The 12245-nt window shown below is 57.0% G+C and overlaps 2 protein-coding genes across 3 annotated transcripts in view; one reads left to right on the top strand and one right to left on the bottom strand.

The window, feature by feature from the left end:
• Positions 1-12245, bottom strand: part of LOC128059631 (zinc finger protein 850-like) — a 259860-nt gene that overhangs the window by 21004 nt on the left and 226611 nt on the right. The gene's annotated exons all lie outside the window — the stretch shown is intronic.
• GFUS (GDP-L-fucose synthase) lies at positions 5182-10049 on the top strand. Of its 2 annotated transcripts, none has more exons than XM_052651877.1 (11): positions 5182-5288; positions 6205-6361; positions 6703-6817; positions 7838-7966; positions 8045-8118; positions 8305-8438; positions 8548-8612; positions 8914-8980; positions 9122-9201; positions 9411-9510; positions 9725-10049. In XM_052651877.1, exons 2-11 carry the CDS (start codon positions 6216-6218, stop codon positions 9778-9780), a joined length of 966 nt encoding a protein of 321 aa, XP_052507837.1. In that variant the 5' UTR covers positions 5182-5288; positions 6205-6215; the 3' UTR covers positions 9781-10049. The 2 variants fall into 2 exon arrangements, with proteins under 2 accessions (XP_052507837.1, XP_052507838.1); XM_052651878.1 differs by lacking the exon at positions 5182-5288 and adding an exon at positions 5785-5879.

Consider the following 12245-nt stretch of genomic DNA (forward strand, 5'->3'; position numbering starts at 1 on the left):
CATCAGAGCGAGGGAGGGGGACACTTGTCCTTGGTCCCTGCCCCCAGGGCGGTACCTGTCTGCAGCCTGGGCTGGAAGTGCAGACCTCGGCTAAGACAGAGGCACACGTGCCCCAGAGGATGCTGGCAGGCAGAGCTCTCAGAGCTGTCTGCTGCAGCAGGGCCAGAATCCCGGGGAGGCGGGGGCTTGGTGTAAGGTGCTTGCAGCGTCAGCTACAGACTTCAACTAGAAAAAGGTGGTGAGAAAAAGTTGGGACATATGAGGGGAAGGTCCATGAAGGAGGTGGGCACATGCGCACAGCCAGTGAGCCTGGACTCACCCATGAGACACCTCGTGGAGAAGGCCAGCAGGTGGTTGATACTTGCAGGCACAGAGTGGGGGCCCAGGTGGACCTTCTCAAACAGGGTAACAGGTGGGCCCTTTCTCTGTTTCAGATTCCACCCAGGGGTCTTTGTGTAAACATGTGACTGCAAGGGTGAAAATGACTCCAGCTCCAGAGCCTCCAGGAGGAACATCTGGAAGCTTCTTCGGGGGTGAGCCTCCAAAAGCGGTCTGCAAAGAAGCCACTGGGCAGGAGGGCAGGCTAGGGAGCCTGGAGAACTTCCTTATCCAGGAGAGACCATCACATGGAACCTTCTGGACCATCTCCAAAGGAGAAGGGTCCCAGAAAGGCAGTAAATGCGGACCCGAGCTTTTCTGTAGCCGCGAGACAAACGCTAAAGGGCAGACAGCCCACACGTGCGAAACGTGCGCCAAGACCTTCCAATACCTCTCGCGTCTGGTGAGACACCGGGCCGTGCACAGCGGCGAGAAGCCGCACGCATGCGGGGAGTGCGGCCGCACGTTCAGCCAGCTCTCGCACCTGGTGCAGCACCGCAGCGCGCACGCTGGCCAGAAGCCGCGCACCTGCGGGCAGTGCGGCCGCGCCTTCACTCGGCTCTCCACGCTGCACCGCCACCAGCGAGTCCACAGTGGCAAGAAGCCTTTTGGGTGCCAGTGGTGCGGGAAGCCCTTCAGTTACAGCACTCTCCTCGCCCAGCACCAGCGGATCCACACCCGAGAGAGGCCGTTCCGGTGCTCAAAGTGCGGGAAGAGTTTCATCTGGAAGGCCAGCTTTGGGACTCATCAGAAATCGCACCTGTGCAGCCAGGCGGCGTGGATCTCTGTAAGCTAAGTAGCCACTGGCAGGGGGAGCTTCAGGCTGGCTGCTGCAGCAAGGAGGGCCCCAGAAGGATGTCCCCAGCACGTGGCACCGCAGAGCGAGACCAGCACGAGGGACTGGATTGTTTCTCCACCGGAGATCAACGTGTGCATTTCAGGTCCTTCCCACAACAAGGGGTAGCCCAGGCCTGCCTGCCCCAGCCACCACGACCTGGTAGCCTGCTGGATTCAGTGTAGCTGTGAGACGCCTGTGGACAAATTGATGCTTTGAAAGTTACTATTTTCAGGTGCATCCAGATCTTATTTCTGAAATTTAAAATGTAGGTCTTTGGTTTATTTGCATCATAGGTGGGTTCTAAATGCCTTTGAAATCCAGATGGGGTACCGAACTTTTGGATAATCAATCTTCCATCACACAGCAGCCCTGAGCACCAGGAGAAGAACATGTAACTCTGGTCATCGTTAGGTCCTGGCTGGTTGTTTTCAGATGCTGATTTGTTGAGCAGGATGTGAGTGTTCCATCTTGGGCAGCTCAGCCCTTGCTGTTGGCCCTGTGGATTTGCTTGCTCAGCTTCACCTTCCTGCATGCCAACTCTGCTTGAGTCAGGCCATATGAAACATTAAGAGTGTGCATGTCATTTGGACTGTTCTTTTTTCCAGCCAGTTCTTCCATAGAGAATATGTTTGCATAGTGTGAATGTTTTCTATACAATAATAACATTAAAAATTTAAAACACATGGTGGAAATAGAGAAAACAGATATAAAAGAAGACAGTGGTCACAAAACACAGGATATCTATAGGAAGATTAGTTGGCAAGCACTGCCCAAGCATCAGGGGGCAGGCAGGGGAAGGCTGTGCCTTTGTGACCATCCACTGAACTCTTGGCATTCCTTTCACTGCTTAGAGGCTGAGTGTCACATGTCTAGTGAAACTAAATGTGCTCAGCTATTTTCCTGCAGGCAGATTAAATAACTTAATTACAGAAGCAATACATGATCATTTGAGGAAATGTACAGATATATAAACATAAAGTAAAACATGGGACTTCCGTGACAGTCCAGTGGTTAAGACTCCAGGCTTCCACTGTAGGGGGTATGGGTTTGATCCCTGGTCAGGGAACTAAGATCCCACATTATGTGCAGTGCAGCTGAAATAAAATAGAGAAAAATATAACCGGAAGTTTTATTTTGACTCAAAGGAACCTGGTAAACTGACAATGAAAAAGGGGGATTTGGGTGTTGCCCACAGTGTTTCACCCAGACTATCTAGATTCAAAGCTGTAGCAAAAGAAAACCTTCCTGAACTAAAGGAGTGCCTGGTCTTGACACTGAAAGACCTGACTGTGAGTGAAAGAAAAAACAGAGAACATGAAGTTTCATGAAATGACTGGACCACAAGCACCCAGGGAAAAGAAGTAGATCACCAACAGGAAAAAATAAGCTTGCCCCAGACTTTAATTAACAAAGACTGCAGCTCTTTCCATATTTATTTCCTTAATGTGTCACCTTATCTTATTTATTTGACTGTGCCTCGGGGAGTGTAGGATCTTAGTTCCCTGAGCCCCCTGTAGTGGAAGTCCAGAGTCTTAACCACTGGGCTGCCAGGGAAGTCCTTGAGTCAAATTTTAAAGCTTATTTTCCTTCTTTTCCCTTTACCTCTTTCTTCCCAGGGTGTAATAGCGATAGTTAAATTCAAATTAAGTTCATTAGATGCAAAAAATATGATCAGAGATAAAGACATGGCTCAGAAACATTGGATGAAACAGGACACAATTAATGAAGAGACGCTGGATGATGTTCCTTTGGGGTGGAGGAGGGACCAGCTTCAGAGCTATGTAATAATTATGTGTTGGAATGGATGGACGGAAGCTTTGAAAGTGCTTCTTCAGAAAATGTACTGATGTGGATGTTGAGTCGTCAAGGGGTGGATTGTAATGAACATATCTTGTTTAAGCCCATCCTGAATCCATCCTCCTTTCTTTTTGTAAAAGTACCTCCCCTTCTGTTTGCAGCACTTCCCAGGATCCGTTGTAGGAAGTCACAGTGGTGCTGTCAGTCTGGGTGCCTTGTTTTTCTTTTTCTTGCGGGGTCACTCAGGCCAGAGCTTCGAGTACAATTTTGAACAAAAGTGGCAAAAGTGAACATTTTTGTTTAATTTCTTACCTTAAGGGGAAAGCTTTTAGTCTTTCATTCATTGAGTTTGACATTGTTGCTCAGTCATTCAGTTGTGCCCAACTCTTTGCAACCCCATGGACTGCAGCACATCAGGCTTCCCTGTCCTTCACCATCTCCCAGAACTTGCTCAAACTCATGTCCGAGTCAGTGATGCCATCCAACCATCTCATCCTCTGTCGTCCCCTTCTCCTCCTGACTTCAATCTTTCCCAGCATCAGGGTCTTTTCCAACGAGTCGTTTCTTCGCATCAGGTGGCCAAAGTATTGGATTTTCAGCTTCAGCATCAGTCCTTCCAATGAATATTCAGGACTGATTTCCTTTGGGATGTTAAAGGAGTGTGATGTTAGCTGTGGGTTTTTCATAAATGCCCTTGATTAAGTTGAAGTTCTCTTCTGTTCCTGGTTTGTTGAGTATTCTTATCATGAAAGGGTGTTAGACTTTATCAAATGCTTTATCTGCCTCAGCTGAGATCATTTTTGTTCTTTGTTCTATGAATGTGCTGTATTTGATTCTTTTTTTTTAAATTGAACCATCCCTTGCATTGCAGAAATAAATCTCACTTAGTCATGTGTATAATCCTTTTACTATGCTGCTGGATTCAGTTTACAGTTGCTTTTATTCCAACTCTTTACTTCCCTTGGTGAAAACTCCATTCACCATACTGCAGTGCCCTAGACAGAAACGCAAACTATATATATAACAAATACATATATGTATATATAGATAGGTAGATATAGATGTATTTCGAAGGACTGACTTACATGATTGTGGGGCTGGCAAGTCTGAAGTCTGTAGGGCAGGCTGGCAGGCTAGAACTCTAGGGCAGGAACTCTCCAGTCTTGAAGTAGAATGTCTTCTTCAGTGAAACTTCAGTTTTGCTCTTAAGGCTTCTCAACTGAATGGATGTGCTCACTCAGTCGTGTCCGGCTCTTTGCCACCCCCTGGACTGTAGCCCTCCAGGCTCCTCTGTCCATGGGATTTCCTATGCAAGAATACTGGAATGGGTTGCCATTTCCTACTCTAGAGGATCTTTCCAACTCAGGAATCAAAACTGTGCCTCCTAAATTGGCAGGTGGATTCTTTACCACTGTGCCACCTGGGAAGCCTCCTGAATGAATGAGACCCACATTATCAAGGAAAGTCTAGTTTTCTTCAAGTCACCTGATCTAAGATGCTCTGTCTATGAAGTATCTTCACTGGCAGCACCTAGATTTGTGTGTGAATCACTGGGTGCTACAGCCTCGCCAAGATGACACATAACCAGTTGACACCAACCATCACATTAGGCTTTGTACCTAACTTCCTCCCATAGCTTGCCTAGCCAATGAAGCAGGAATCCTCTTAATTCTTCCAACTTGACGTTGCTTCAGTCAGTAAACTTCTGAGTCGTTATTACCTGAACTACAGCAGTGGCCCCCAAGCGACCTCCTGCTATTAATAATTTCGTGAAATGTGTTTGTCTTTTTAATGTATTTATTAAAGTATATTTTATATACTGTCCCCCTCAGTGTCCCGAATATAGTAACTGTTGCAGTTGCTTCTCACAAATGCAGTTTTTACCCTAGGAAAGCACCGAGCAGCTGCAGCTCCTCCGTGTTCAGGATATTCTTTGGCCCCGCCGCTACTCCTCTGTCCAGAGTCTGCGGGCTTTCGGAGATTCGCAGCCTCGCGTCCTCTCCCACAGCCCCAACGCCGGCACCGTCGGGCTTAGAGGCTAGCAGTGATCGGCCTAGGGGAGGCGGAGCCGACGGGAACTACATTTCCCAGGCTACTGCGCGGCTCTGGACTTCATGTCCCAGCAATGCCCGGGGCGGCCCTCGAGGACTCCACTTCCCAGAGTGCCGCGGGACGGCCCGACCTGGTCCTGCCCACTCCACCTGGCCCCGGCGCGTGGCTGGACGCTCAGCCGGCGCCGGCAGCGGCTCTGCGGGCAGGTGGGGGTAAGGCGCAGGTAAGAAGGCGAGGGGCGCTGAGGGGACCTCGGGAGGGGATGGTGGGGGCGTGGCATGGCGAGCCGGGGCCTGGACCTTGGGTGCCCCGTGACAATCAGAAATGCCTGAAGGGTGCCGGGAACTGGGGGCGTGGGAGGGACCAGGAAGCACGGAAAGGGGCCCAACTGCACTGTGCCAGTGGGCTCAGAGGTGGGTCCAGGGGTGGAGGGCTTGGGAAGCGCCTGGGGAAACGTGGGAGGGGCCCGGCCGCGGTAGCGTCTACCCCAGGGCCTGCTGCTACACTGCTCGTGCAATCAGAATGTCCGGGAAGGGCCCCCTCTGGTCTGGGCTGCCCGTCGGGCTCTGCATCAGGGAGTTCAAAGTCCTCCTGTAGTTGCCCAAGCAGATTTCCAACCCCCAGGATAGGGTGCTGTGAGGTGGTGGCGCCCTGAGGCCTGTCCATTTCTCCAGGTAGCCAGAAGCTCTGCCTGCCCGGAAGGAACCAAGCTTTCCAAGGCTAGCTGAAGTGGGCACTGGGCTGCAAACACAGGCGCCACCCCTTCCCGCAGTCAGTAGCATATGGACTTGGGCCAGAAAGCCCCAGACCCAAGGTTGGCTGCCTTCCTTCTCGTGAGCCAGAAAGGAGCCAAATGTTCTCCTTGGCCCAGTGGGGGTCAGGGTTGGGCCCGCAGGGCAGAGCCTGGTTCTCCAGGCTGGGTGGTAGGCACAGGGCTCCCTGGGGAACAGAGCTGAGAGGAGCGGATGGCTCAGGCTAGCTGGGTCTGCCTGGTCCCCAGCAGGCAGTCTCCCTGGCCTGGTGACCTCATACTGTGCCCCAGTGCTAGGGGCAGTGACCCTGGGCTGTGGCAGCTCAGGGGAGTGGGGTTCTGTGGGATGGTAGCAATGGCCTCAGCCTCGCATCATTTGGCCCTACAGGTGTAGCTACCATGGGCGATCCTCGGGGGACCAGGCGGATCCTAGTGACTGGGGGCTCAGGGCTGGTGGGCAGAGCCATCCAGAAGGTGGTAGAAGATGGGGCCAGGCTGCCCGGAGAGGACTGGGTGTTTGTCTCCTCCAAGGATGCCGATCTCACGTGAGTCCACCCCTCCCTGGAGCACACCCACTGTGCCCTCTCCAGACTGAGCACTCCGGGCCAGCCCTGTCCCTGGCGGGGCCTCGCATCTGGGCCCTCCCTGCCAGGTGGCTGGCCTGGCCAGGATGTGCACAGCTTTGCTCCTGGGCAAACTTCCTCCTTTCTCTTCCTGGAAGCCCACACTCTCCTACCAGCCACGGCCTGGCCTGGCCTGGCCACTTTCCCTTTTGGCAGTCCCTCCCGCCTTTGGCCCTCCCTGGCTCCTGCCCCCAGTGCCTTGAGCCAGGGTGCTTGTTCCCTCAGGCCTCCAAGCAGCCCCTGATGGCCTGGCTTCCCCACAGGGATGCTGCACAGACCCGAGCGCTGTTTCAACAGGTCCAGCCCACACACGTGATCCATCTTGCTGCAATGGTGGGGGGCCTGTTCCGGAATATCAAATACAATTTGGACTTCTGGGTAAGGGAGAGCCCCAGTGAGCACTGGGAGCCAGGATCCCAGATTTTGGGGGCTTTTTGGCCAGCTTCCCAAGCTCTTGTTCTGGCCGCACGAAGTTCCTGAGGGTCAGGGCTTGGCCCAGCAGGTGGGGCAGCCCCGAGGGCCCCCAGTGCCCTACACTTGGGCTGTAGGCAGAGGGGCACACAGGTAGGCTTGGGGACATTTGGCCCAATAGGGAAAGCCCAAGAGGTAAATGTTGGCGTGTGACCCTGCCCCAACTGCTTCCTTCCTCCTGGGCCTCCAAATGCCCCTGCTCCCAGGAGGTCCAGCTGCACTGAGCCTGGGGTGCACCCTGGGCTGCTGAGGTGTAAGCTGCGCTCTTCCAGGGCCCTGCCCCTGCCAGGCTTTGCCCCTGAGGGCTGTCCCTGTCTCTGCCACTGGCCTTGGTGTGGTTCAGCCCTGCTTTGGGCCTGGGATGGTGGAAGCTTAGACCAGATTATGCACGGGGGTCTGTCCTCCTCGTCTCAGCGACAGCCTTCCCAGGAAGCTGCCTGACCACCACCTCTCCCCTCTCCCCAGACCACCCAAATGCCCCGGCCAGCTCATGTCCTCAGAGAGGGAAGTGAGGCCCAAGGAGGGGTGTGGCCAGCCAAGGCTTCATTGCTACTGAGCAGTAGAGCCAGGGGTGAGCTCCTGGGTTGGGGGTGTGGAAGGGCCCCATCTTCCCTCCCTGCCTAAGGGCCAGATTGGGCCCCCTGGGTGCCTGAACCACCTCAGCAGCCCCTGAGGGTGGGGCTCAGCCCTGAGTTTAGGGTGTAGCCCTCTCCTCCAAGGTCCTCCTGCAGCTTCAGGGGAGGCAGGCCTAGACCCTCCTGCAGTCCTGGGGGTGGGCGCTGGGAGTAGTAGGAACTCAGGCTCAGATGCGGCCTCCAGGGTCCGTCCCCACTTCAGTCCCTGGAGGAGCAGGTGAGGCTTCGGACCGTTCCTGGAGGAGCCTGACCCCTGCTTCCCACCGACCCCCCCGCGCCCCCTGCCCCTCAGAGGAAAAACATACACATCAATGATAATGTGCTACACTCGGCCTTCGAGGTGGGCGTGCACAAGGTGGTCTCCTGCCTGTCCACCTGCATCTTCCCAGACAAGACCACCTACCCTATCGATGAGACCATGGTAAGGGGAGGAGCCTGGGCAGGGTGGGGCCTGGCCTGGGGGCGGGGCCGAGAAGCAGGAGGTCCTCTGCTCCCCCAGATTCACAACGGGCCGCCGCACAGCAGCAATTTTGGCTACTCTTATGCCAAGAGGATGATCGACGTGCAGAACAGGTCCTCCTCCTGCGCCCCCTGGGCAGAGGCCAGTCAAGGCTGGGGAAGGGGGCCTGGGTGCCCCGCAGTGGGTGGGCTCAGGGGGCGGCCTGTCAGGGCTCCCAGACCTTGGCTGGGGTGGGACTCGGGGTGGGACGGGCCAGTGGCCCCAGGGTGAGCGCCAGAGGGGACGCTCTGCCGCCGCAGGGCCTACTTCCAGCAGCACGGCTGCACCTTCACCGCTGTCATCCCCACCAACGTCTTCGGGCCCCACGACAACTTCAGTATCGAGGATGGCCACGTACTGCCTGGCCTCATCCACAAGGTGCACCTGGCCAAGAGTGAGTGCCCGCCTCCTGCGGGGGCCCCTGGGGCGCAGCCCGGTGCGGGGGGGTGGGGGATGGCTGATGCTGCCACAGCCCCTCTGACACCTGCCCTCCTGACCCACAGGCAGCGGCTCAGCCTTGACAGTGTGGGGCACGGGGAGGCCCCGGAGGCAGTTCATCTACTCACTGGTTGGTGCCGCAGGGGGGCATGGCTGTCCCCCAGAACGTCTCCTGGGGCCGCCGAGCTGGCCGTGGGCAGGCGGGAGGGAGCCTGGGAAAGTGTGGGGGTCCAGGCTGCCCCCATCCTCGCTGGGGCCCTGTAGGTTCCTGTCCCTGGAGAGTCGCTGGGGTAGCTCTGAGCTCATCGGGAGGAGGGAGTTGGGGCACAGCTGGCTGGCCACTGCCCAAAGGGAGGGACCTGGGCTGGAGAGGGGACATGCACCCATGGGCTGTCACTGGTGGCCTCTGACCCCAGACATCTGACCGGCAGGACCTGGCCCGGCTCTTTATCTGGGCCCTGCGGGAATACAACGAGGTGGAGCCCATCATCCTGTCAGGTGGGTGCCCAGCAGCTCCATCCCCACCCCCACCAGCCGGGGGCGACCCTGTCTGTCCCTGGAGCTGCCGAGCAGGGAGGGGACTTCTGGGGGCCGGGCAGTGAGGGCCTGACCTGGCCTTTGGCTCCTGGCTCCCCACAGTGGGCGAGGAGGACGAGGTGTCTGTCCAGGAGGCAGCTGAGGCCGTGGTGGAGGCCATGGACTTCCACGGGGAGGTCACTGTATCCTTTGGTCGGAGGCTGGGGTGTCTCGGGCCTCCCTGCAGGAGACTGTGCCCTGATGCCCCCAAGGCACTCACCCTGGTGGCCAGGGGGTAGGGGCACTGCTGCTCTGCCCTGGAGGCTTCTCCTGGGAAAGCTGGGCCGGGCTCAAGGGCAGGCGGGGGGCAGCGGGGCTTCCCCTCGTGCTGAGGCCTTGACCAGGTGCCCAGTTTGATACAACCAAGTCAGATGGGCAGTTTAAGAAGACGGCCAGTAATGCCAAGCTGCGGGCCTACCTGCCCGACTTCCGGTTCACGCCCTTCAAGCAGGGTGAGCCTCCCACCCTGTTCCTCAGGGCCTTCCGGCCTCTCCCGGGGCCCACCACTGCCCCTGCCTGGGCCTCAGCTTTCCCAGTGCCAGTTGGGGGGAACGCTCCACGGATTTGGCCTCCGTGCCCTCACCGCAGAGGCAGGACTCCCTGGGTCCCCATCCTCCTTCCGGGGAGGTCAGGACCGCCCTGGCCCTCACCTGCCCACCTCTGCAGCCGTGAAGGAGACCTGTGCCTGGTTCACGGACAACTATGAGCAGGCCCGGAAGTGAAGCCTGTGGCCGGAGCTGGTCCACCTCCTCCCCAGCGCCCGGCCGGCAGCGCCCAGCAGCAGCCACTCTCAGAAACTGCCAGGAGCTGGGGGCACCGCCTGCCCTCCTGATGGTGGCCTCTGCTCCACTCCATCTGCTGAGGCAGGCCTCAGTGACTGTCTGGTGGGGCCTCCGTCCACATCAGGGAAGCCAAGCCCAGCACCCTGCTCCCCAACTCCATCCCTGAGTGTCCGCTTCCAATCCCTGGGAGCCAATAAAGAACATTTTCACAGGCCTGTGTGCCAGCCACCCCTATCCCCACCGCAGCACTGCCTCCTGAGCCCGGCCAGCCCCCCAAGAGCTGCTGGGCCATGGTGACCAACTGTCCCTGGGGCAGAAGGGTGGCAGTGGGCAGAGACACAGAGCAGTGGTGAGTGGGCAGGTGGCAGGAGAGGGTGGGCTGTCAGCTGGTAGGGACAAAGGGTAGGGCACCTGCAGTGGTCCCAGTGCGGTGGCCAGAGCCAGCCTCTCCCCACACGGCCACATGCGGGCCTGGGTCACTGCACTCCCCAGGGCTCCCCTGCTTCCTCCCAGGACTTTGGGGAAAGAGGCCGGGTCTGGGTTTGGATAGGCCGGGCGGGCACAGAGGGATCTGAGGAGAGTGTCGGTCTGCTGGTTCAGGCTCCCCTGGGGCCCCAGCGGAAAGGAGCCCGACCTGGCCCTTCATCTCCCTAGCCCTCATGTGGTGGCTTGGGTGCTGGGGCCCAGCCTGTCCTTCTCCCGAGGACAGTGACAGGTGTCACACAGGAGTGGGCCTGGTGGGCAGGGAGGTGAGTGGCACCTTCCTCAATAGGAAGTTCTAGACGGGTTGACCCACTGGCACCCTGGCTGTTCAGGCAGTTCTGCGGGTGCCAGCCTCCAGGCCGGAGCGGGACTGCCTCCCTCAGGACCCAGGCACCTTCCCTGGCTCTGGGAGCCCCCTCTTCTCAGGTCCCCTCTTCATGAGTGTGGACCAGTGACTGGTGTGCCCACACGATCATGACATCTTTTGTTTCTCTGGGCAGCGTCGGCTGTCCCCCCTGTGCTAGGCACACAGTCCCAACCTCTGCACCCCATCCAGCTGACCACACACTGCGTTTGTCAGCACCCCATTACTCTCCCCAATAGTGTCAGTGCCTCCCTACCTTCTCGGTCTCTGTCCAGACGGTTATTCCTCTGTGAGGCCCACCCCACCGGCCTGCTTCTCCAGAAGTTCCTCCCCTCCCCCACCCACAGGACTCAGAGCTCCAGGACCAGGTCCGCCTTCATGGTATATCCCCCGGGTGGCAACCATTTGTGAATGAAGGGTCTGCTGGTTAAGGGAGATGGGCAGGGGTGGCACCTGAGATGGATCTTGGATCAGCCCTGTGAGAAAGGGGGCAGGAGCAGAAAGGCCTGGACGTGCCTGGGAGGACACTAATAGTGGTTGCGTGTCCTGAGCTGTCCCTTGAGGGGTGTGTGTATCATAGAGGGGCAGGTCTGCAGGTAGGGCTTTGGCTGTCCATTCTGCTGCTGTGAGGGCTTCATTCCCAGCACCAGAGCAGGGGCTTCTCACTGAAGGGACAGTGTTGAGTGAGTGAGGGACTCTCATTGTTGAAGAATTTTTTAGTTGCTAAGTCGTGTCTCATTCTTTTTGTGACCCCATGGAGCCCGCGAGGCTCCTCTATCCATGGGATTTCCCAGGCAAGAATACTGGAGTGGGTTGCCATTTCCTCCTCCAGGGTATCTTGCCAACACTGGGATTGAAACTGCATCTCCTGTGTTGCAGGAAGATTCTTTCCACCGAGCCACCTGGTAAGCCCGTCGAAGAATTTAGAACGTGCTAAAGCAGAATTTAAAGAAAATATCAAAACGTTTTTAAAATGCAATCTTAAAAACTGCAGTCTTAGCTTATTTTTCCTAGGTCAATCAAAAATTAGCAGCACACCCCACACCCACCCTCCCCCTCTCAGTCTCTAAGGTGCTTCCTGTCCCTAGCCTCACACTGTTCCTGAGAACCAACTAGAGGGGCCAGGTCTCTCCTGGGGACCTACACCTCAGGAAGGTCTCCCCTGCCTCCCTACATAGCTCCCTGAGAAGCTCTCAGAAGCCAAAACTCAGGCTGGCCTGAGGCGCTTCTTTAACAGCAAAGCCGCAGACCGCTGCTCCCACGTTTCACTGGCTGCGTCAATTTTATGCTGTCACTCGGATCCACTACAACTTGGGGGAAAGCTGACCACAAGCCCGGAATAGGCAGCCCTGTCCTCCACACCCGACTGCTCACAGGCTCCAAACAGAACCGGCGCGCGCTGTTCCCACCCAGAAACCGGCCCGAGGCCGGCGGAGTCCCACTCGATAGCCCCTGATCTGTACCAGTGATAAGCGGGAGTCCGGATTCTGGCTGCCAGGAGTTTCATCAGAATCTGCTCAGCCGCCCCTTCCTGGAAGCTCAGCGGGCCGCTGTCCAT

This window comes from Budorcas taxicolor, chromosome 14, assembly GCF_023091745.1.
Source record: "Budorcas taxicolor isolate Tak-1 chromosome 14, Takin1.1, whole genome shotgun sequence".
In the NCBI taxonomy this organism is placed as follows: domain Eukaryota; kingdom Metazoa; phylum Chordata; class Mammalia; order Artiodactyla; family Bovidae; genus Budorcas; species Budorcas taxicolor.